Source organism: Taudactylus pleione, unplaced genomic scaffold (genome assembly GCF_031769625.1).
Source record: "Taudactylus pleione unplaced genomic scaffold, aTauple2 ptg000214l, whole genome shotgun sequence".
Lineage (NCBI taxonomy): Eukaryota > Metazoa > Chordata > Amphibia > Anura > Myobatrachidae > Taudactylus > Taudactylus pleione.
In genome coordinates, this window is record NW_028284616.1 from 11,735,788 (window position 1) to 11,760,299 (window position 24,512).

The 24,512-nt window shown below is 46.1% G+C and overlaps 1 protein-coding gene across 1 annotated transcript in view; it reads left to right on the forward strand.

The window, feature by feature from the left end:
• Positions 1 to 24,512, forward strand: part of MAP1S (microtubule associated protein 1S) — a 58,908-nt gene that overhangs the window by 24,745 nt on the left and 9,651 nt on the right. The window contains exons 3-6 of the mRNA XM_088478462.1: positions 7,637 to 7,719; positions 7,812 to 7,955; positions 8,045 to 11,168; positions 13,316 to 13,557. Coding sequence (XP_088334588.1) covers positions 7,637 to 7,719; positions 7,812 to 7,955; positions 8,045 to 11,168; positions 13,316 to 13,557 — 3,593 coding nt within the window. The remainder of the gene's footprint in view (positions 1 to 7,636; positions 7,720 to 7,811; positions 7,956 to 8,044; positions 11,169 to 13,315; positions 13,558 to 24,512) is intronic.

Here is a 24,512-nt window from a genome sequence, read left to right on the forward strand (position 1 = left end):
GCCCGGGACACGGACTCTGATATGTCCTCGGAGGAGGGCGAGGAGGCCCAGGTGTCCTCTCAGGAGTCTTTTTCAGGAGAGGAGAGAGATCATTTTCTGGTGTCTGATGTCCCCTTCTTAATCAGGGCAGTCAAAGCAGTATTGAATATTGATGAGGAAGAGCCGCTGCAGAGAAAGACGCCGGTATTTAAGCGCCAGAGAGTAGTTAAAGCTGAGTTTCCCAGATCAGAGCATTTGTCAGAGCTCTTGGGGAAGCATGGAAGGTTCCGGATAAGAAGTTCCATCATTCCAGAAAGATCACAGCTTTATATACCCGTTTCCTTCGGAACAGGGTTTTAGGTGGGAGGTCCCGCCGTCAGTGGACACACATGTGGCACATTGCCTTTGCCATCGGCCTGTTCTCTTAAGAACCCCACTGATAAGAGACTGGATGGTTGTCTTAAGGCAGTTTTTTTTCAATCTCTGGGGCAGCCACCCGCCCGGCTATGGCTAGAGCTTGGGTTGCCAAAGCAATCGAAGAATGGGTGAAAACATTTGGCGGAATCCCTGCCAGAATTCTCTAAAGAACAGCTGGAGATTTTGTGTCTTATGTCAAGGAGGCTTCGTCCTATTTGGGGGAGGCAGCATTAGATGCAGGGATACGATCTGCTAAAGCATCAGCTGCCTCTCTGGTGGCACGTAGAGCCCTATGGTTAAGGGATTGGAATGCGGATTCTGGGTTCAAAAGGGCCTTAGAGTCCCTTCCATTTACAGGCGGTCCTTTTTGGCATGGAATTGGACAAAATTGTGGCTTCAGTGGCAGCCTCTAAGGCAGCTGGATTACCCTCAGCATTGGCACCCAGGCAGAGAACTTCTTCCTTTTGGCCACAGGGGAAGGTCCGAGGTCAACCCTCTGCTAGAGCAAGCTTTAGCAGAAAACCTCTATCAAAAAAGCCCTGGCAGAATAAACGCCCAGGTTCCAGGTCCCAGGATAAGCCTGTGGCCTGATGGGGCGGGGGACCCCAGGATAGGAGGCCGACTGCTTCACTACTCCAGATACCTGGCATCTCACAACAACAGATGCCTGGGTTCGGGAAATGGTCTCCCAGGGTTATGCTCTGACATTCTGGAATTCCTTCCCGAAGGTTCTTTGCCGTATCCCAGCCAGTGGGTTCGGTGAAGGCTTTGGCCCTACAACAGGCTGTTCAGTCCCTGTTAGGGATGGGTGTGATCATCCGGGTACCAAGGGATCAGGTATGGAGGGGATTTTATTCCAACTTGTCCCTGGTTCAGAAGCCAAATGGGTCCTTTCGACCTATTTTAAATCTGAAGGAACTCCACAAGTTTATTCAGCTACCTAGTTTTCACATGGAGACACTGCGATCAAGCGTATTGGCCATGGAACCAGGGGATTTCATGGTTTCTCTGGATATCCAGGATGCCTACCTGCATTTTCCAATTTAGTCTTCCCAACAGCAGTTCCTTCAGTTTGTGGTGGGACAGGATAATTTCCAGTTTCAAGCACTGCCGTTTGGTTTAGCCACAGCTCCTCGAGTGTTCACCAATTCGATGGCAGTGATAATGGCACATCTCAGGCGCCAGGGCGTCAGAATTTTGCCTCTCCTGTTACTGGGGCAGTCCCCACAGGGGTTGTTGTGTCATTTCAAACTGACAATCTCCTGTCTACACAGGCACGGTTGGGTCATAAACTGGAAGAAATCTTTTCTCAAGCCAGTGCAACAGTTGGTGCATTTGGGAGCACGTCTGGACTCCGTGAGGCAGAGATTATATCTACCGGAGGACAAGATTGCGGTCCTGCAGGGGCGAATACGCAATCTGCTTCACAACAGACGAGTCTCAGTACACTCGGCAATGCGAGTGCTGGGGTCGATGGTGTCCACCTTCAGCAGGGTGCAATATGCTCAGTTTCACTCCCGTCCGTTACAGCAGTGGATCCTCTCACGCTGGAACGGGGAGTATCGGTCAATAAAGTCTCAAAGGTTCCAGCTGTCTCCAGAGGTGCGGTTGTCCCTGTCCTGGCGGTTGCGGACGGGCCATCTCAACTAGGGTCGCCCATTTTGGATATCGGAATGGGCTCTCCTCTCCACCGATGCCAGTCTTCGGGGCTGGGGAGCGGTGACGGGCCGGCACATCTGCCAAGGGAAATGGACAGAGTCTTCTGCCCATAAATGTCCTGGAACTGAGCGTAGTGTTCAGGGCTTTAGTTCAGGCCCAGAGTTTATTGCAAGGCAGACCTGTGAAAGTGCAATCCGACAATGTTACCACGGTTGCCTATCTAAATCGTCAGGGAGGCACTCTGAGTCGGGAAGCCTTGACGGAAGTGTCAAGGATCCTGGTCTGGGCAGAGCGTCACCTTCCTGCGATAGCAGCCATGTTCATACCAGGGGTCCTAAATTGGGAAGCTGACTTCCTAAGTCGGCAGGATATATAGACGCTGGAGAGTGGGCCCTCCATCCACAGGTATTCCAGAGCCTGGTAGACAGATGGGGTCTTCCAGAGGTAGACCTCATGGCTTCGAAACACAACCACAAGTTGCCCATGTACGAGTCCAGAACCAGGGATCAGTTAGCAGAGTTCACAGATGCTCTGACAAGGTGGAATTTCAGACTGGCGTATCTTTTTCCGCCTCTGGCTCTTCTTCCCAGAGTCATCAGGAAGCTCAAGCAGGAAGACAGTGTGGTGATTCTTATAGCTCCTGCTTGACCCAGGCGCCATTGGTTCACCGATATACAAAATATATCCGTGGCCTCTTCCTCTGAGGTGGGACCTGTTAGTTCAGGGTCCCTGCCTGTATCCGGATCTTCCTTGTCTGTCTTTGACGGCGTGGCTCTCGAGGCCTCCGTCCTCAGAGCCAAGGGGTTTTCAGATTCAGTGGTACAGACGATAAGGGCACGGAAACCTTCTGCCCGCATTTACTATAGGATTTGGCGCTCCGTTTTTCCAGTGGTGTAAACTGAAGAAATATGACCCTAGTGTGTTTAAGGTCTCTCGAGTGCTTTCTTACTTCCAGTCAGGTTTAGAGTGGGGTCTTCGTCTGGCCTCCCTGAGTGCGCAAGCTTCTGCGCTTGGGGTTTGGTTTCAGCGCAGGATTGCTCCGTTGCCTGATGTAAGGACCTTCTTTTTTTTTTTTTTTTTTTTTTGTGCAGCTACCTTTTGTTCCCCCGGCAGCACCGTGGGATTTGTCCTTAGTACTCAAGGCATTACAGGCTCCCCCTTTCGAACCTTTGAAATCTGTAGATCTCAAGTGGAAGACAGCAAAGACAATACTTCTTCTGGCCATCGCTTCAGCCCATAGGGTGTCTGACCTGGCAGCGCTATCGGTACGCTCTCCTTTCTTCGTGTTCCATCAGGATAGAGCGGTGCTGCGTGCCAGGGCAGGGTATCTTCCTAAAGTGGTATCACAATTTCTTATAAATGAAGAGAATGTGGTCCCAGCCTTTCAGGCCTCAGGATTGTCCAAAGGTGAGGCCTCCCTAGGGGTTGAGCGTGCTCTACGTATTTGTGGATCGCACCAACAACTTGAGAAAGTCCGATACTCTTTTTGTGCTGTATGGCTGTCATAAACAGGGTTGGCCAGCCAGTACCTTAGCAAGATGGCTTCGGATGACTAGATCACAAGCATACACTCAGGCTGGTCGTAGGTTGCCAGATTCGGTCAAGGCGCACACTACTCGGTCTGTGGGTCCTTCGTGGGCAGCCCGCTGGGGCACCTCTGTGGAACAATTGTGCAGGGCAGCCACCTGGACGTCTGTCCACCCATACCTTTATCAAGTATTATGCTTTTGACAGCTTTTGCCTCTCTGGATGCCTCCTTCGGGTGTAGGGTCCCCCTTTTTTTCCCGAGATACAGGAGCATCCACGCTCTTAGGGGTACTGCTTGGCAATATCCCCAACGTAATGTATGTGGTCCCCATGGACCCAGAAGAAGAAAATAGTAAGAGTTATGGTATGACATACCTTTTTGTTAACTCATTTTCTTCGAGGTCCATGGGGTCCACAGGACACCCACCCTAAACGCACCTGGTGTTATTGGGTAACACTTTATATCTCTGGGTGTTTCTCTCTTTCGTGAGGTTGGTCTAGAGAACAATGTGTCCTTCCTTCTTATCTGTTTTCCTTCTCTTGGTGGGCTTTATAACAAACTGACGCCGTGTAACCAGGGGCGGGGTATATGGGGGAGGACCGAGTGCATCCTGGGAGCCAAGAGCTTGGATTAACTGTTTGGTGCCTGGATAAATCCATATACCTCAACGTAATGGCTGTGGGACCTCATGGACCTCAAAGAAAAAGAGTTAACAAAGGTATGTCACTCAGGGCTTGACAAATTTTTCCTAAAATCTAGGAGCCAGGATGTAAGTGTAGGAGCCAGACCACCGCCCAAACCCCAAGATGAAAAAAAAATAAAAAAATTACATGAGTGAGGAGCACAGCTCTGTGCATTATGCAACTGTTCTACACACTATACTAGTCCACAAAATGGTCTCATCTGAATGGATACAGTAAAATGGAGGCCCCCACACTGCTCCGCACAGCTCCTCTGCTCCACCCTCCAGTAATAACAGACCACATTTCACATAAAACAATGGTGCTAGAAAGTACAACAAAACCCCCTCCCCTCGTGGTCACACCACTATTCCTCCAAAGCCACTCCGCAATTCCTGGCAACGCATAGACCCTATTACCGGAGAGCTCTATGCAGCCAAAGACAGTAGACAGCCGGGGATGTACAGGAGGATTAATGTAGAGTGGGACAGACAGCAGGGGTCAGAGCAGGCCAGGATGGAAAGGAGGAGTCGGGACGGAGAGGAGAAGTCGGCGCAGGATGGGACAGACACAGGCACAGCAGTCATCGTAGGCGACACTCATCACATGCACTCCTGTGCATGAAATGAACACCACAAAACTATAGGTAAGAATATCTGCCGGGGCTGATGTGGATCTGCTTCCTCCATCACTGCAAAATCTGGTAGCCAGGCAACAAAATCTAGTAGCCAGGCAGCAAAATCTGGTAGTCATGGCGACCTGACCACTGGGATTTGTCGAACCCTGCCATAACTTATTTTTGCAACTCTGATAATTCGCCCCTTTTACCCATGACGACAATGATTGATATGTGAGCAGACGGCTTATCGCACACATTATATACCCACCAAGCCAGCGCACAGCATGTGACATACTTCATGAGCTACGCTCTGCTTTGATGTATGCATGCTGTTCAGCAAAGCTTAGTACAGTGAGCAGATGTGGCTGTGGGGTTATTTTTTATTCTGCTCTCAAAGCTGCTTTTGTTTCTGGATGTTTCAGCTGCTTCTCAGCTGATGCTAATCCTAAAAATGTGTCCCTCTCTCTGCCCTTCCCAGTATGCTTGTGAGCAATACCAATAATATATGGGGATATTGTGTTGCATGGGGGTGGAAGTGAGCTTTGCCAATTCCAGTAAGCAGAAAATGAATTTCCTTTTATGACTGAACTGTGTTAATGTTTGTTTTGGATTTACTTTTGCCTGGAACTGTGCATTGTTTTGAGCCCAATCCTGGACTTAAAGTTGAATGTTTTAGTCTGTAGGTAGTGAACTCATTGGCCAATAAACTGTGGAAAAGGCAACTATGTTGCTTGTAGCTATTTCCTGCCTCCTCCCACCAGAGGGCAATATAGCTGCCATCAATGGCTCATCATTTCATGTGACAGAAGTGTAAATCACTAATTGGAAAATGGTGGAAGTGCGGTTTAGGAAATGCTTGAATGACTTCCATGTAACAGTCACTGGATGACCGAGGTTAGAAAGGGGTCTCTGTTCCTATGGCGTTTTTGGGCTTTGCATTCATAAGAAATGTAACTGCGTTCTGCCTTTTAACTGTCTCGATCCTATTAACTGCGATGATCTCGCTGGTGCGAGTCTTCGCTGCAGTGGCCGCACTTTACGGCAGCCCAGATTCGCTGACTGGCTGCGAGTAAAATTCAGTGAATTCTTGCTCTGAGTGGGCCGTGAAGGGAGCCAGTTGCCGGCGTTTTAACGCCGTCACAACGGCAATTCGCACATAATAGGATTAACCCGTTTGTCTTCTCTATACCTCACACCCTCTTTTGACTCCTCTCTCAAATATCTGTCACTTCTAATCCCTGTTTATACTCTGACATTAACCTTATGTACACAAACAGAAATCTATTAGACACGACACAAGAAAAGATAAGATTTTATCTGGTGCACTGATGGGATACAAAATATCCTAATATTCTATTGTAACTCAAGATTCATATAAAATATAACTTATTTACATTTATTAAAATAATAGCTGTGTCCAAAAAATAAGGCGAAATATAATTAAAGTGGTTTAAAATCCCACCTGTCGTCGGTCATTCACACGTATTCAATGTGATACCCAGTATTTATAATGTGTAGTTTGTCAAAAATACTCGCAGTTTCAATATTGCTGCAGAACGTTTATATGACATATATTTGCACCTACACAAAAATTATAACATAGGTAATGTGTATGGGAGATAGTATTAACCTAACACCAGCATAGGTTAATTTGGTTTTTGTTTAATGGGGAGTATACAAGAGAAGTAGTTCATATATTGCTGTTAGTAAGTTTTCTCAGGTTCTGCAATGTAATATCGGTATTATAAATAGTCCCAATATTAATTAGCTTTCTTCCAGCAGTTGATACATCTTATATGCATATATATGTAATGTGGATTCTAAATAATAGCATTGTCACTTAATAATTTTTCTTACATATGTATACACATCATCTTCATACTTCTTTATTTTAATTATATTTTCGCCTTATTTTTTGGACACAGCTATTATTTTAATCTAAATAAGTTATATTTTATATGAATCTTGAGTTACGATAGAATATTAGGATATTTTGTATCCCATCAGTGCACCAGATAAAATCTTATCTTTTCTTGTGTCGTTTCTAATAGATGTTACTATAAGATTTCTGGTAGCACCTTCATTTACATAGAACATTTTCTATATGAAATAGGTGAAGATGATGGGTTCTGAGAGATTATAAGATACTATTTTTTCGTAACTTATATATTGATATATATATCATTGCTGCGAGATCATATTTGTTGTTTATTTACAAACAGAAATCTGTCTTACACACAGTGCTATCAACAAGTGTAATATATAGCACCATTCATTTGTATGTTTACTATAATTAAATTGTAACAATACCTTTTGGGCCTTACATTATTTCTACACCACATAACCACACGTGCAATTACTATAATGTGTCAGAAGAGTGTGGATCATATTACCAAGCAGATAAAGCTTAGATCTGCAAAAGGACATTTGTGGTTTTCAGTTCAGTTTTAAAAAAGTTTCATTAACTGTTAATAGTATAATGGTTGGGGAGCTTGTTTTCTTTTACCCATATAGTAGCTGAATTACATCTACACACATTAACCAGGTTAGGAATGTTTCTGTAATGGGCAATTTTAGCCCTATAATGACCGAAATGGGGCAACAGGTGGTAGACCGTTACCTTTATGTTCTGAATTAATATTACTATTCTTTATTAATGTGCCTTTATGTTCTGAATTAATATTACTATTCTTTATTAATGTGTACTATTACCTGCTTTTCCCTCTGACCTGACCTGTCTTATTTTCTTTATAGGTCAAAGAAGTCTCCATCATGTAGGTGACACATTAGAGACCTTAGTTCTGATTAACCCTGCTAAGAAGTCATTATGTGATGAGGTATGGTGGTGATTTACAATTACATGTCCAGGCAGTGTCAGTCTGGTAATTGATAAGGAAATCCTTATTTGATGTTTGTCTACCGATTTCAGATTCGTAACCTGATCTGCCACTCATCCAGCCACAAGCTGCTAATATTTACTGGCCCTTTTCTAGAAGAAACAGGGGAAATGCTTTTGCAAGGTGGTGGGGGTTTCTCCATTGAAGACTTCATTCATATTTTTACAGACCTAAAGGTAATTCCTCTTATTAATCATAAGGAAACTTTGAGTGGAGATATAGTAAGTGGAAACCACTAAACCTTAGTATCTCTCTTTCTGTTCAGATTGGGGAGGCATTGAGCTCTTCTGACCCAACAGCCCGTGTCAGTCTGACTGTTTCCTGTCCTGAGGATTGGGATTTATCACAGCTGGACAAGTGCAGCCTACAAGATTTTATTGAATTACGGTTTAACAAATGCCCAATGCTGCCAGAGACTGAGGGCCTGCAAGAGTTGGCAGAGTACCTCTCTGAGTCTCTTGAGCCCACATCTCCCTTTGAACTGCTGGAATCCCCCTCCACAGTGGGTTTTCTGAAGTTATTCAAACCATGCTGCTATGTCTTCCCCGGAGGCAGGGGCGACTCTGCTTTCTTTGCTGTCAATGGATTTAACATGTTGGTGAATGGAGGTTCTGATACTAGATCCCCATTCTGGAAATTAATTCGCCATTTGGATAGAGTGGACTCCATCCTTGTCACACACATGGGCATAGATAATCTTCCTGGTATCAATAGTTTACTGCAAAGGAAGATAGCAGAGGTAGAAGAGGACACTTCTCAAGTTCCACAACCCAGTGATGAGTGGTTAAAAAACTTAGTATCTCCAGAGCTAGGAGTTGTGTTTTTGAATACTGCAGAGAAGCTGATTGCTGAAGATGATCCCAGTAAAGTTAATATTAGAGAGGAAGCCACTCTCACACTGCGGTGTTTAGAGAAATTGGGTATTCAACCAGAACCATTATATAGAAACAGTGGAGCAACTGTGGAACCAACTATTCTTTTCCAAAAGATGGGAGTTGGCAGATTAGAAATGTACATGCTAAACCCTGTGAAGGGAAGCAAAGATCTGGAAGCTTTCACAAAGCACTGGTCTGGAAGTGAGAAACAAAAAGGATCAGACTTACCACTGACCTCTCTGACCTCTGGATGTGCCCTACTTGTGTGGCATCCATCTGCACCTTCTGAGAGGATTGTACGAGTATTGTTCCCAGGCTGCACCCCTCAGCACAAAATTCTTGAAGGTTTGGAAAAGCTGAAACACTTAGACTTTTTGAAAGATCCAGTTGTAACACAAAAAGATTTGGAGATGACTGGAAGTAGTCGCATAGAGCGGATTGGTGCAAAACCAAGTCGGACTGCGAGCAGAGAGAGTCTGGGATCTGGTTCAGGAAGACAGAGTAGTGAGCTTAAATTTGGACCAGTTAAAGAGAAGTCCTTGGAAATTCAAAGAAAGGAACTGAGGCCAGATGGGAAAGCTAAAAGCAAAACTGTTATAGAATCCACCAAGGTATCTGCAGCAGAGGCAGACAAACAAAAAGAAAGCAAAGGTAAAATAGAAAGTACAGCTGAAAAAATGAAGCCTGATTCAAGATTGAAGACTACGAAAGAAAAGATTGGTGTAAAGCGAGAGCAATCAAAAGAGGAGAGGAAGCCTTCTGTAAAAAGAGAGGATATTCAAACTGATAAGAAGAGGGAAATGGTAAAACCAGAAATAAAGAAGGATTTGAGGCCCACTGTCAATGATGTCAGAGCAGACACGCCAAGGAAAGATATAAAAGAGAGCAAGGGAGAGGAAGCAAAGACCACAAAAATAGGGGGAAAAGACATAAAGAAAGTAGCCATTACACCTTCTGATTCAAGAAGACCCATTTCCAAAGTAGGATCTCTAAAAAAGGAACTTGGAAGCCTAAAAAAGGATGTGGCTGTAGGTAGCAGAGTGGTGAGCAAGGGCAAGCCTCCAAAGAAGGAGCAAGTAAAGGAAATTATCAGTCAGCCCTCTGGAAAGGTTATAGCCACAGAGAGTAGCAATACAGTTTCTGGTGCCCCAATGAATAATGCTGAAGAGGCTGGTAAAATTATTGAGGCTGCTGTGTGTGGTGCTGCTGGTAGTGATGGTTATAATAAAAATGGACAGAAATGTGCTGAGAATGGTTTATGCTCAGTTGAACCTGAGAGCCCAAATGGATTCCGTTACATGGAAACAAGTCCTCTCAAAGGCCTAGCACCTGTGTCCCCACTAGCTAAAACACCCAAAAGTGAAATTAGTGTGAATTTTGACCTGACACCCACAAACCTGGAGATTCAAGAAAAAAGTAAATCTGTGCACCATGGCCAGGAATGGTTGGATGATCCCTGTGGAAGCACAAAAGAAAGAACTATGGAGATGGTATCCCCTGTCAGTTCAGAGCATCATTCACCTGCCATGGCACAACAGAAAAATTTAAACTCCTCTTCTTCCTCCTGGAGGGCTCCACCCAAATCTTCCCAAGAAAATTCAAATTCCTCTCAGGGTAAGCAGACAAGCTGTTTATCCTTGAGTCCATTTCGGGAAGATTTACCTGATGTATCGCCAACAATCACCACTCCCTCTTTGCCCGCTGAAGTAGGCTCCCCACACTCTACAGAGGTGGATGAATCACTCTCTATCTCTTCCTTTGAGCAGACACTCCCTCCAGTCAGTGAGTCTCCTAGAGATGTCTCACCAGAGACACACAATGCAAATAGAATGGGTCTGAGCTTACCTGTACGCCCATCACACTCCAGCGAACCTGATGGACAACATGAAAGGTCAGCATCTCCTCATGATGTTGACCTGTGCTTGGTTTCTCCTTGTGAGTTTGAGCATCCTAAATCTGATGCTGTAATAAGCCCACGAGACAGTGACAGTGATCCATCCCAGGAACTACCCAAACCCCCATGCTCTCCTGCAAAGAACTTTCTAAATGGCTCTGAAACACCACCTACTTCAGTAAGCGAGTCTTTGCCAACAATCTCTGACTCTGGGCCGGAGGAGTGTCCTTCTATAGCTGCTGATGGAGCGTCTGATTCTGAGGGGGACAACACTCCAAGACTTTTAGACCCTATCCCACCACCTCTGAAGGACCCTCACCCTCTGCCACCTCAACCAGGAACATGTATGGTGGACCCAGAAGCCATACCTACAGACCATGGGCACAAAAAACCCATAAACCACTCCTCGCCCTCTCCCCTTCATAGTACCATCAGCAAAATATCAGGGGTGTCTGGCAAAGCCAAAGGTACTGGAGAAAAAGTGGGTAAGTTTGCCTCGGGCAGAGCTGAAATGTCTGAGAGACCTCGTTCTACAGCTGACACCAGACCATCTGTTGCCAGACGCAGTGTAGGGAATTCTTTCAAGTCAACTCCAACAGGAGGTCGTTTGTATTCAGCAGGTGGGTGGTCGCTTATTTGTTTGCCTAGGAAAAATTAAACGCAAGCTATGTAGTTGTTGTTAAGCAGACTTGACCATTTCAGCTGCTATCATGTTAAATATTAGGTTCAGCAGTTTCTAATATGGACAGACGTTTGAGCCAGCCATTTTCTACTATGAATTTATTTGCAAAAAGCTAATGACGTGGGGCTATGCACAAATACAACCGTTGCACAGCATATTAACATAGTAGGTTATAGTCAACAATGAGTGAATTTTATTTTGTCAGTTTTATAGATTTTCAGGCCAATATATATGTTACCATATACAATTCGGGTGCATAAAAATATTAATGAAACAATAACTCACTGTATTCATATCAGCTGCTCCTACCAGTGATTGAATCTGTTAATCCCACCAATAATTACAACAGTCTGGAATTACTTCACGTGAGAAATGTAGAATATTTTAATAAGAAGACGCAGTTTTAAATACAACACACACTACAGATTTAGTAATAGATTTTTCATAAATCTACCTACAATTTATTTGTATCCTGATATATATTATACAGATGATTCGGATAGTACATTTACCTAATTGCCAATGGATCTTCATTGGTGGACTTGGGTTTAAAATGAAGCACCGAATCACCGGGAGATGTATCCTCTGATGAAACCGCTGATCTATCTAGCGGAGAAACACTTAAGGACCACCTTACTTGTCAAACTGGTGACACATCCAATGAGTCGGGAGTCAGGTGGACAGCGCTTCTAAACTAATTTAGTGATAGGTAGTCACTGAGAGCACCAGCGACTCTAAGCACTTGGGTACTGCTGTGGGATAATTCTAAACTGTGTCCCCACGGATAAGCACAGACTGCTGCCTGTTCCATTTAAGCCAGTCGGCTGTAAGATACATCTCATTGTAAGTTTGGGTATTGATGATTGCTGTCATATGCATATGCAGGGAATAAGCTTAATAATAACTTGAAGTACCAAGAAAGTGACTCACGCCCCTAATATATCAACCATTTGGAGTTAATCCATAGAGAATGTGGGCTATTTGGAATTCATCAGAAGCTATTGGGACATACTAGTTAAAGTGCAAAGGCTAGCTCCAACGCTAATAATCCCAGACTCCCCCCACATTTCTAACTTGAATCAAGACCGGGTGATTATACTTTTCTGTCACCATGTCAGTGCTAATAGATTGTGGCTTTTTGTTATATATATTTTTAGATCAATTTTTAAATAGTATATTGATGCTCAATAGGGACACCTACTGCAGAGGTGATCCCTTCCATGAAGCGTGTTTATTAATGCTATAAACTAAATGTATTCTTACCAGTTTGACACATTGTGGGTAGTGTGTGTTTGTTGTATTTTAAATTGTCTCTCTTTATTAAAATATTCTGCATTTCTCATATGTTAAGCGCTCCTTGTTTGGAAAAATTCCCTTTTTTTTTCAATTTATGTATCTATTCAAGCATTATATTCTGTGGTAGTGAAGTAATTCCAGACTGTTCTAAATTTTATAGACCATATGAACAACATACTACACCAGGCTATATTAGTTTACATTTCTGTCTTTCTTTAATTTTTTGTTGTTTGCCATTATATTAGAATTGCATCTTTATTGACATTCTATGGTGTCCTTCATTAGGTTTATTGACCAGAAATGCAGTATACTACAAATGGTGATGATGTTAATGTATTTATAGTTTTATACCATGATTCTCCTCTGTGTACAGAGCTTTGTAATTTGTGCAAATTATATGTTCCCTGACACAGATGAAGTAAATAATTTTTGGTTTTAGGCTTACTGGACATATTTAAATATGTGTGTGAAATACTAGCTTTGGGTAGTGTGTATATAATCTTAAATGAAAATCACATGTGTTCCAAAACCCCCCCACCCCCCCCCTCTCTCCCATGTGTTGATCTGTCTGTTCCCTTTCTAAAGGATAACATAGACACATGCTGCTGTTGCTTTGCCCATTGTTTTGGCTCAGTTGGCTGCCATAATTAAAAGTTGAATATAAGTTGTCACTACACCAAAACCCTATTTTTGTAATTCTAACTTATCCATAGCCAATCTGCTGCCTTTACAACTGTGATTCTTCTTGTGCTATTAATGGTAATCTTCTTATTGTTGTCAATGTTCTAGCTTCTGCTTCCAGCAGAAATCCGCAGTCTAGCTCCCCTTCACCTCCTGCTCTGCCAGTATATGTGGACCTTGCGTACCTGCCTGGTGGGCCTGCTGCCCAGACCGTAGAGGAAGAGTTTTTTAGGCGTGTGCGTTCCTATTTTTATGTTGTTAGTGGGGATGATCCTGTGAAAGAGAAATTTATCCGCAAGATTCTGGACTCCTTGCTGGCTGGAAAAAGTCATTGGGCACATGAGTTACAGGTAATTACATTCCATACACTATATCTCTTGTAGAAGTTATAACCTACAGTAACACTCTTAATTTTCATTATCTATTTAACTTCCATTTCATAAAACTACCTAATTTATTTGTATCATGATTCGCCTCTGTGTAAAGAGCTGCACAATACGTATGCACTGTATATTCCCTGGCATAGAAGAATTAAATCAATTTTAACAAATTATGAAGTTGTTTTCCTTGTTTTTGCATCTGAAAACAAATCATATTAAACAGGTCAAACCTTACATGCACAGCTTATCCACTTCCCAAGCATACAATAATACCAGGCATATTTTATTGGTTTAAGTTGTTATACACCTTCCATATTCAGTAACGGTAGGTCAGGTCCCCTTCTTTCTTAAAGAGATAAAGTGCTTCAATTAACTGACTCCTTATTAGGACTGACTTCCTTCTTTCATCTTTCCAGGTACACACTATCCAATGATTTGTCCTATCTACCGATAATTGGGTAGTGTGTATACAGGAGAGTTAGGCGATAAGTGGCTTCAAACGCTCCTGCAATGATCAGATTTGTGAGGCTGACGACCTAGTGTGTACTGCACATACAATCTTCTTCCTGAACCTGTTGAAGAGCTCAAAAGAAAGTACACACTGATCAAGAAATTGCTCAGTGTGCACACTGATCCGATATCTGCTCCTTCAGATTACTATCATTTATCGGGTAGTGTGTACCCAGCTTAACCTCTCCACTGTCCTCTGCAATACATTATTTTTTTTTCTCTACTTCAGTCCTTGGTAGGAAAAACTCTAATGCTCTTTACACCATACACAAGGATTACACTTGGCCAGCAGAAAAGACAGTTTCTGCAACAGAGCAACAATCGCTTGTTCTATCCAAAATATTTTAGAAGCAGCCAGCATATAAAACCAACATGGGAGCTTTGTGACATTGTTGAATGCCTGTCAAATACTTGTAGTCTTAAATCACCCCTTGTTGCTTCAGACAGCTAATTATTTAGGCAGTTTGCTGAAATTGCTACCTAATGTTTCAAGTGTCCTCTAGACTTCTAAGATAGACAGGACCATCTTCATCCTTTTTTTTTTTTTTTTTTTAGGTCACTGTTTGTTTGTAGCCTGATCCTCTGTGTGCAGCACTGTATAATACACTGGTGGCCAAAATTGCGGACACATTTTGAAATTTGATTGTTTTTCAACTTCGAATGCTTATAAAAACTGTTTCACTTCACGCAGTGTAATGATTCATATATCAAATGAAAGGAAATTTGAAGCTGAATTCAACACAATAAACAGAGGGCAAATATTTGCATTACAAGGGAAGTTATGCTACTTTCAGTCAGACAAAGAAGCACAGATGCATGAGATTCAAGAACCGAATTGTAGTAACAGCTACTACCAGCCAATTGGAATCATCGTTCTGAGGACCAATTAGCTGTTGTTTATGAGCAGGTGCAAGGTCATGTTCAAAGGTGGGAAAGGTCAGTTTGGCAGTTTCATTTTGCAAATAAAGTTGGTTACTGACGTGCAATTACGGTTGGATGTTTGTGTGTATTGTTTAGTGCTATTGACTGTGTTGTCCAGGCAAAGTGGTGACTGGTCAGCCAGGAAGAGATCCAGGATTGTGGTGGTACGTGTAAATGGTCTTTCGTATGCAGCAGTTGCAAGAGAAGTTGGTGGAAATGTGACAACATCAGGAATATGAAAGTTTTGTTTCCGCTATCAGGAAACACAATCGATACAAAACAAAGAAGGAAAAGGCCGGAAAAAGTGCATAACAGCTGTTGATAGAAGAATAAAACGAATTTGCGTCAGGGACAGATGGATGTCATCTGCGACCATTAGCAGTGAACTGAGTTCAACTGGTGTTTTTGTCGGTGCAAGAACGGTACAGAGAAGACTGAAATTGGCCTAAAAGGTAGGATTCCCAGAAAAAAGCCATTGCTGAATAAAAAGCAGCGGCAGAAATGAATACAGTGGGCAAAATAACACATTGCATGGACAGAAGGTCAGTGGAAACAAGTGATATGGAGTGACGAAACTAAGATATCAATATTTGGTAGTGATGGGAGAAAATATGTGAGACGTCACATCGGGGAAGAGGTACATCCAGATTGCATTCAAGCGACAACAAAGAATCCTACAAGTGTTATGATCTGGGCATGTATGACAGCAGATGCTGTAGGCCACCTTTATGTCATAGATGGCACACTGAACAGCAGAAAGTACATTGACACCATCCTACAACCAAAACTTCTACCTTCTATCAGGGATCTTTTTCCAGATAAAGCCCCATCTTTTTCCCAGCAGGATTTGGCTCCCTGCCACACTGCACATATATGCAAACAGTGGTTCACGGAGAATGACATACAGGTGCTGGGATGGCCAGGAAACCGCCCAGACCTGAACCCCATAGAACATTTGTGGTTCTGTTTGAAAAAACTGGTACATCTGAGGCGTCCATCCAATAAAAGACAATTAATTGAGGCTGTAATTGTCTCATGGCATTAAATAATAAAGAAGGAACAGCTCCAAACATTGGTTGGCTCAATACCACGTCGCTGTGCTGCTGTCTTGAAAAATAAAGGATACCCAACGAAATACTGATTGGATAGTAACATCATAAGTACACAGGGATTTTCACCCTAGGTGGTGTTTTCACTGCATAACTTCCCTTGTAATGCAAATATTTGACCTTTTTTAATTGTGTTGAATTCAGCATTAAATTTCCTTTCATTTGATATATGAATCACTGCACTGCATGAAGTGTAACAGTTTTTATAAGCATTTGAAGTTGAAAAACATTAACATTTAAGTGTCCACAATTTTGGCCAAAACTGTATATTGTGCAATCATTGCATATAGGTCAAACTATATTAAATGGGCCAGAATTGGTTGCTTGACCATTTTGTTTTTTGTATGTGATGACACCTGTAAGTTAGTCAGAAACCACCATTACTTTATTATTATTTACCTTCATATGAAGATGGCGGCCATTTTTGTATCATGGCGTATGACATTTTTCACTTGTGGACGTTTGGGGTAAATGCAGTATCTCTGCTGAGAAAAGTCATAGAAAGATGGGATAAAATTTCAGCACATTTCAAGCTACATTTTCTTCTTCGGGTTCCATAGAGTCCACAGACATTACCTTGGGATGTAGCTGGAGTGATCCAGGCACCAAACAGTCAACAAGCTTTAGTTCCCAGGATGCACTGGGTCCTCCTCCATACATACCCCGCCCCTGGCTACAGGAAGTCAGTTTCTTGCTGTTTGGTGCAGGAGCACCATGCGGTCAGTGGGACTGCGGGAGCAGTCCCCAAACAAGTTTTTCTGATTCTGTAATACAGACAATGTTTAGGGCACGGAAACCTTTCTCTGACAAATTCTGTATTAAATGCGGTCACTCATTTTTTTTTTTCAGTGGCATGAACTGAGGAAGTATGACCCTAAGGTGCTTTCTATTCTTCAGACCGGGTTGGACAGAGGTCTCCGTCTGGTTACTCTGTGAGGGTGCAGGCCTCAGCACTGCCTGTTTGGTTTCATAGAAGGGTTGCCACCTTGTCCGATGTAAGAATATTTTTTCAGGGTCTTCTGAGGGTTCAGCCTCCCTTTGTTCCCCCGGTAGCCCTGTGGGATTCGACATTGGTACTCGGAGCTTTACAGGCTCCTCCATTTGAACCCCTGAAATCAGTAGACCTGAAGTGGTTGACAGCGTAGACCGTTTTTCTTCTAGCTATCGCTTCGGCCCGCAGGGTCTCTGATCTAGCAGCCTTATCTTTTCGCTCTCCTTTTTTAATATTTCATCAGGATAGAGCTGTTCTTCGTACCATGGCCGGCTACCTTCCTAAGGTGGTATCTCTGTTTCATATGACTGAAGAAATTGTGGTTCCGGCTTTGCAAGCTTATGGCCTTTCGGCTGGTGAAGCATCATTGGATGTTGTGCGGGCTCTACATATCTATGTAGACCGCACTAGCTCCATTAGAATGACAGATTCTTTATTTGTGTTGTATGGCTGTCATAAGCGAGGCTGGCCAGCTAATAAACAGACTTTGGCCCAATGGTTGCGTATGACAATTTCTCAAGCTTACACACAAGCTGATCTTGTTGTTCCGGACACTGTTACAGCACATTCTACGAGATCTGTGGGACCATCGTGGGCGGTGCAACGGGGTGCATCTGCTGAACAGATTTACAAGGCAGCTACGTGGTCTTCTGTCCACACCTTTGTCAAATTTTATGCGTTTGACACATTTGCCTCTCAGGATGCTAACTTTGGGTGTAGGATTCTCCTTTCTACTGAGACTCAGGAGCGTCCCCACCGCTAGGAGGAACTGCTTTGGGACATCCCAAGGTAATTTCTGTGGACCCTATGGAACCCAAAGAAGTAAATAAGTTATGGTATAACATACCTTTTTGTTAACACTTTTTTTTCTTCGAGGTCCATAGGGTCCACAGAGCACCCACCCTAATGCACCTGTTGTTGTTGGGAAATTCTTTTCTGTTGTATTTCTATGATTCCCTCTTCTTACAGAGAGTGTGTCTGGAATGCAAGGATACTTCCTGCCTTTTAAATTTTCTTTCCTGCTTGGGCTTGATAACAAACTGACTTCCTGTAGCTAGGGGCGGGGTATGTATAGAGGAGGACCCAGTGCATTCTGGGAGCTAACACTTGTTGACTGTTTGGTGCCTGGATCACTCCAGCTACATCCCAAGGTAATATCTGTGGACCCTATGGAACCCGAAGAAAGGGTTAACAAAGGTATGTTATACCATAACTCTTTATTTTTTTTGGTCACAAAACGATTTCCCTACCTCACTTCCTTATGACTGAAATGTAAGCCCAAAGTTAATTGTCAGATTTAAAAAAAAAAAAAAAAAGTATATTTTTTGGATTGTATTTCAGTGGGAAGGAATAAAATTTCAGAGCTGTAATTTCTACTTCAGGGTCCATAGGGTATCCACAGGATACCTTGGGGTATAGGTGTGACGTCAGTCGCAGGGCACCAAAGAGTTAAGCTTTCAGCCTCCCAGGATGCACTAGGTCCCCCTCCTATACCCCGCCCCCGGGCCAAGGCACCTCAGTTTAGTTTGGTGCCCGGCCGGAGTCGGGTGCACCTGTTGGAGTGGGGGCTAGAAGAGCCCCTGAAGCTTTTTCTTCATGCAGCTGTGGCTGCACATCTGGATGAACAGCATGGACAGTCAGTCCTGACGTCCATGCTGTCTTCCCTACACCCCGCCGGTACCAGAACGCCGGTACTGATCCGGGGATGCTGGTGGGCGTCTGGGGTCACAGCTAGCGGTGACCCCAGATGCTCCGGACCATGGCCGGATTCAAGGGGGACAGAGGTAAGCAGCGGGGTCCCGCGGTGGGTCCCCGCTGATCACATGGTCCTAAGTCCCCAGGCAGGGGGCTCCCTGGGGACTGGCTGCAGCGTGGAGCCAGGCGACCAACCTGCGCTTCCACTACCCCCTGGGACAGCGGACCGCAGCAGAGCGGTAGCGCTGCGGCGTCCCAGGGGTTAAATGCATGCCAGGGGAGCGCGCCTTCCCTGTCTCACAGCCGGCGCCTCCCCCGCTGCACACAGCCCTCTCTGCACTGTGCTGACTGGTCCTGTGTCAGCGCTCCTCCCCCAGGCCAGCTTCTCTCTGCTCCTCGGCGGCCATCTTCTCTGCAACGCATGGTGAACGCTGCTGGAAGTCTGGAAGGAAGCATCGTGGTCTGGGTCCCCCCGCATACCTCTCCTCCGCTGTGGCTCAGGTCTGTGTATGCAGCGCTGTGTCCTACCAGGCCCTGTGTCTGTGTAGTTGAGTGATCAGCGCTGTTAGTGCAGGAATTGTTATTTCTCTGCATTGTATGTGACTGTGCTAGCGCTGCCTGTAACTTTTCTTCTCTAAACTGTCAGCTTTATTACTGTCCCTGTTCTTTCTGCTAAAGCCCTTGCGGTGCGGTGCTGCAGGGTGGTCTCTCGCCTATTTAATACTTAATTGGTGAGAGAGGTCACATACATGGTGCCATCATGTCTGAAAGTGATTTTCCCCTCCGGCTACAGTGTACCACGTGCAAAGTACCGTTAGCGGAGGGGGAGGGTAGCGCGGAGGGCCTTTGCCGGCAGTGTTTGTCCATGGCGCGGCCTATTACGGTTACAGCACCGGTACAGGAGCCGCCCTGGGCTTGTTTCGCTCAGGCGTTAACAGCTTTAGTGGGCCAGTTAGCTCCGCAGCCCGCGTTTACTCCGATGGGTTTGTCCCAGCAGTCTGTGGTGTCGTCACCCATGCAGGGGTTCCCATGACAATTGGTGGTACCCCACAGTCTCCCTATTTCCCCGCTCCCGGGTTCTCAGGAGCCAGCGTGGGTTAACTCCCTGACGAGTTCTGTACAGCACTTGTCGGATGTGTTGCAAGGGGAGTCTGTGATGCGGCCTCATAAAAGGCCGGTGGCGTCTCTGTCCGCTCCTTATGAGGATGACGAAGGGACGTCTGATGATGGGGAGATTCTGGATCCTTACGATCAGGAACCTTTCCATACTAAGGACGCTGATGCTAAGTCCAAAGTATATATTCCTGGACTTATTCGGGCGGTCCGCACAGCCTTGGTGATTGAGGACGAAGTTCCCCCAGCGGCTAAATCTAAGTATGCCTTTTTCAAAGATGTGAAGGGCGATGCCACAGTCTTTCCTCTTTTGGGTCAGTTGGTGGACCACTTAGAGGAGGCGTGGAAACAACCTGGCAAAAGATACCAGCCGCAGAGACGCCTGGCGGTGGCTTATCCGTTCGCGGATAATTATTTTGCTAAGTGTGAATCCCCTCCACAGGTGGATTCTCACGTGACCCGTCTTGTCCGTAGTGCCACATTGCCGATGCCATCCATGTCCTCCCTTAAGGATGCTACGGACCGCAAGGTAGAAATCTGCCTGAAGTCCGCTTATTCCCTTGCAGGGGGGGCAGCACGGCCGGCTATGGCCATTTGCTGGGTTGCCAGAGTGATGGAGCGCTGGGCGGATTCATTAGAGGCTTCTTTTGAATCCGACTGTCCGGCCGAACAGGCGGAGTTGATTGGCAATCTCCGTGATTCGGCCACCTACATCAACGAGGCGGCTCTAGACATTAGTACTCTGGTGTCTAGAATTTCTTCAGCAGCGGTAGCTGCTCGTCGCACCTTGTGGCTGCGATCCTGGAAGGCGGACGCAGATCCAAGAAAGGTCTGGAAGCGTTGCCGTTTACCGGAGAAGTTCTCTTCGGTCCGGATCTGGATAAGATTGTGGCCACGCTGGCGGCAGCCAAATCTGCTTGTCTCCCGTCGGCCGCTGCTCCTTCTGGTTCTGGACCATCGTCCTTTCGGTCATCTAGGGCCCAGGGCAGGCCCAAACCACAGTCGTTTCCTCGACAGGCTGGCCCTAAGAAATCGGTCAAGCCCCGGAAACAGGCATGGAGTACCAGACGTCCGGCCCCCAAGCCAGATGACAAGCCTGCGGCCTGACGGTCCGGGTCTCCCCTTGGGGGATCCCAGGGTGGGAGGCCGCCTGCTGCAGTTCTCCCGGTGTTGGTCGTTCACTACGACAGACACTTGGGTTCTGGAGGTGGTCTCTCACGGGTACGCCCTCTCCTTCCGGCACAGACCCCCGGCTCGATTCTTCACCACGGGTCTACCATCAGACCGGAACAAGGCTACGGAGCTGCGGAAGGTATTGCACACTATGCTCCAGGCTGGAGTTATAGTGCCTGTTCCATTCTCCCTGAGGGGCCAGGGTTTCTATTCAAATCTTTTTTTGGTACAGAAACCCAATGGGTCATATCGTCCGATTCTCAACCTCAAAGCACTCAACAAGTCTTTGCGGGTCCCGAAGTTTCGGATGGAGACCCTACGGTCCATCATTCTGGCGCTGGAACCTGGGGACTACATGGTGTCATTGGACATACAGGACGCTATGGTGGTCATGGCGGCTTCTCTGCGGCTGCAAGGAGTCCGCATGTTGCCGTACTTGGACGACCTGTTATTGGTGGCAGGATCTCCAGAGCTCCTGTTACACCACTTGGACCTGACCATTGCACTGCTGCAACGGCACGGCTGGCTAATCAACTGGCAGAAGTCCACTCTAATCCCGTCTCGGAGGATTCTGCATCTTGGAGCCTTATTGGACTCGGGACAGCAAAGGATCTTCGTGACGGAGGACAAGATCTCTGCTTTACAGTCAAGGGTGCGCAGTTGTCTGCACAGCCGCCGGGTGTCCTTACACTCGGCGATGAGGTTACTGGGCTCCATGGTGTCGGTGTTCGACATGGTGGAATACGCCCAGTTTCACTCCAGACCTCTGCAGCACCTGATCCTGTCCAAGTGGAACGGGCTGCCTCAGTCTCTGAAGTTCCAGACGATTGTGCTCACCCCGGAGGTTCGCCTGTCCCTTGCGTGGTGGTTAAAGACGACCCACCTCAACAAGGGACGTCCGTTCTGGGTTCCAAATTGGGTCCTGTTGACAACGGACGCGAGTCTTCGGGGCTGGGGAGCAGTTTCGGGTCCACACTTGTTCCAGGGCAGGTGGACACCGACAGAAGCGGAGCTTCCAATAAATATCTTGGAACTCCGTGCGGTCTTCAATGCTCTCCTGCAGGCACAGCGGTTTCTCCAGGGTCACCCGGTGCAGGTCCAGTCGGACAATGCTACCACCGTGGCCTACATAAACAGGCAAGGAGGAACTCGCAGTCGGGCGGCTCTCGTAGAGGTCTCTCGGATCCTGGTTTGGGCGGAGCGCAATCTTCCGGCCATATCAGCGGTCTTCATCCCGGGAGTGCTAAATTGGGAGGCGGACTTTCTAAGTCGCCAGGACGTTCATCCAGGGGAATGGTCCCTGCACCCGGACGTTTTTCAACTACTGGTGGACAGGTGGGGTTTTCCAGAAATCGACCTCATGGCGTCCCGGCACAACAACAAGTTGCCGGTGTACGGGTCTCGCACAAGAGTCGAAGGGGCGTCTCTGGTGGATGCTCCGGTTCGCATACCTGTTCCCTCCGGTCTCCCTTCTTCCACGGGTAATCCTGAAATTCAAACAGGAAGGAGGGACGCTCCTGTTGATAGCTCCCGCGTGGCCCAGACGGCACTGGTTCTCAGACCTTCAGGGTCTGTCCGTGGACAGTCCTCTGCGGTTGCCGCTACGACCGGACCTTCTGTCTCAGGGTCCTTGTCTTCACCCGGACCTGACTCGGCTGTCTTTGGCGGCGTGGCTGTTGAGACGGCCATGCTGAGGTCCTGGGGGTTTTCCAGCTCTGTGGTGCGTACCATGTTACGAGCTCGGAAACCGTCTTCCGTGAGGATATACCATCGCGTGTGGCATACGTTTTTCCAGTGGTGTCGACCGAGAGGTTATGCACCGCGGGAGTTTCGTCTGTCTCGGATTCTCGCCTTCCTGCAAGCGGGACTAGATCATGGGCTTCGCCTTGCTTCTTTGAAGGTACAGGTTTTGGCCCTATCTGTCTGGTTTCACCGTAGGATTGCTACAATCCCGGATGTGCGCACCTTTATGCAAGGTGTTCTCCGTATTCAGCCGCCCTTTGTTCCACCTGTGGCGCCTTGGGATTTGGCTGTGGTCCTGAGGGCTCTCCAAGGACCGCCGTTTGAACCACTGGGCTCAGTGGATATTAAATGGCTAACAGCTAAGACTGTTTTCCTTCTGGCCGTTGCTTCAGCCAGACGTGTTTCTGAGTTAGGGGCTCTTTCTTGTAGACCCCCTTTCTTGGTTTTTCATGGGAACAGGGCAGTGCTCCGCACTCGGCCCGAGTTTCTTCCCAAAGTTGTTTCCCAGTTTCATGTTAACGAGGAAATAGTTGTTCCGGCCTTTAACTCACCGGGTCTTTCCGTGGGTGAGGCCTCTTTGGATGTTGTGCGGGCCTTAAGGACTTATGTTGACCGCACTTCTTTGTTTAGGAAGTTGGACGCTTTGTTGTCCTCTATGGCTTCTGTAAAAAGGGTTGGCCTGCTTCAAAGCAAACTTTGGCAGCCTGGATCCGTATGGCTATTTCTGAAGCTTATCTTCATGAAGGCCTACCGGTCCCTCCTTCTCTGAAGGCTCATTCCACTAGGTCTGTGGGTCCTTCGTGGGCAGCTCGACGTGGTGCCTCGGCAGTTCAGATCTGCAAGGCTGCTACGTGGTCTTCTGTCCATACCTTCGTGAGGTATTACAGGTTTGACACCTTCGCCTCTCAGGATGCTTCCTTCGGGCGGCGGATTCTCCTTTCTGCACAGGAGCGTCCCCACCCTTAAAGGATACTGCTTTGGGACATCCCCAAGGTATCCTGTGGATACCCTATGGACCCTGAAGTAGAAAATATGAGATATGGTAAGAACTTACCCTTGTTATCTCTATTTCTACGAAGTCCATAGGGTTCCACAGGACTCCCGCCCTGTCGCACCTGTGCTGCAGATGGGCTTTGCTCTGGTCACCGGTTTTCCGTCTCCCTCTGGTGAGAATGTGATTCTTGTATGTGTCCAGATCTTTGTTCTCTCTCTTCCTTCTCCTCCTCCGGCCTATGGCTTGTTACGAAACTGAGTGGCCTGAGGCTCGGGGGCGGGGTATAGGAGAGGGACCCCAGTGCATCCTGGGAGGCTGAAAATGTAACTCTGTGGTGCCTGGATGTCTGCCACCATCGCCTATACCCCAAGGTATCCTGTGGAACCCTATGGACTTCGTAGAAATAGAGATAACAAGGGTAAGTTCTTACCATATCTCATATTTTTTGGGGGGGGAATAGCTATATACTCAAAGATTTGCCAAATTTTTAGTTATCTATTTTACATTTTAGTCATAAGGAAGTGAGGTAGTTATATTACAAAAAAATAACGTAGCTTGAAATGTGCTGAAAATAATGGTTTTTATCCCAGCTTTCTATGACTTTTCTGAGCGGAGATATTGCATTTACCCCAAACGTCCGAAACAGTAAAAAATGGTCATACGCCATGATACAAAA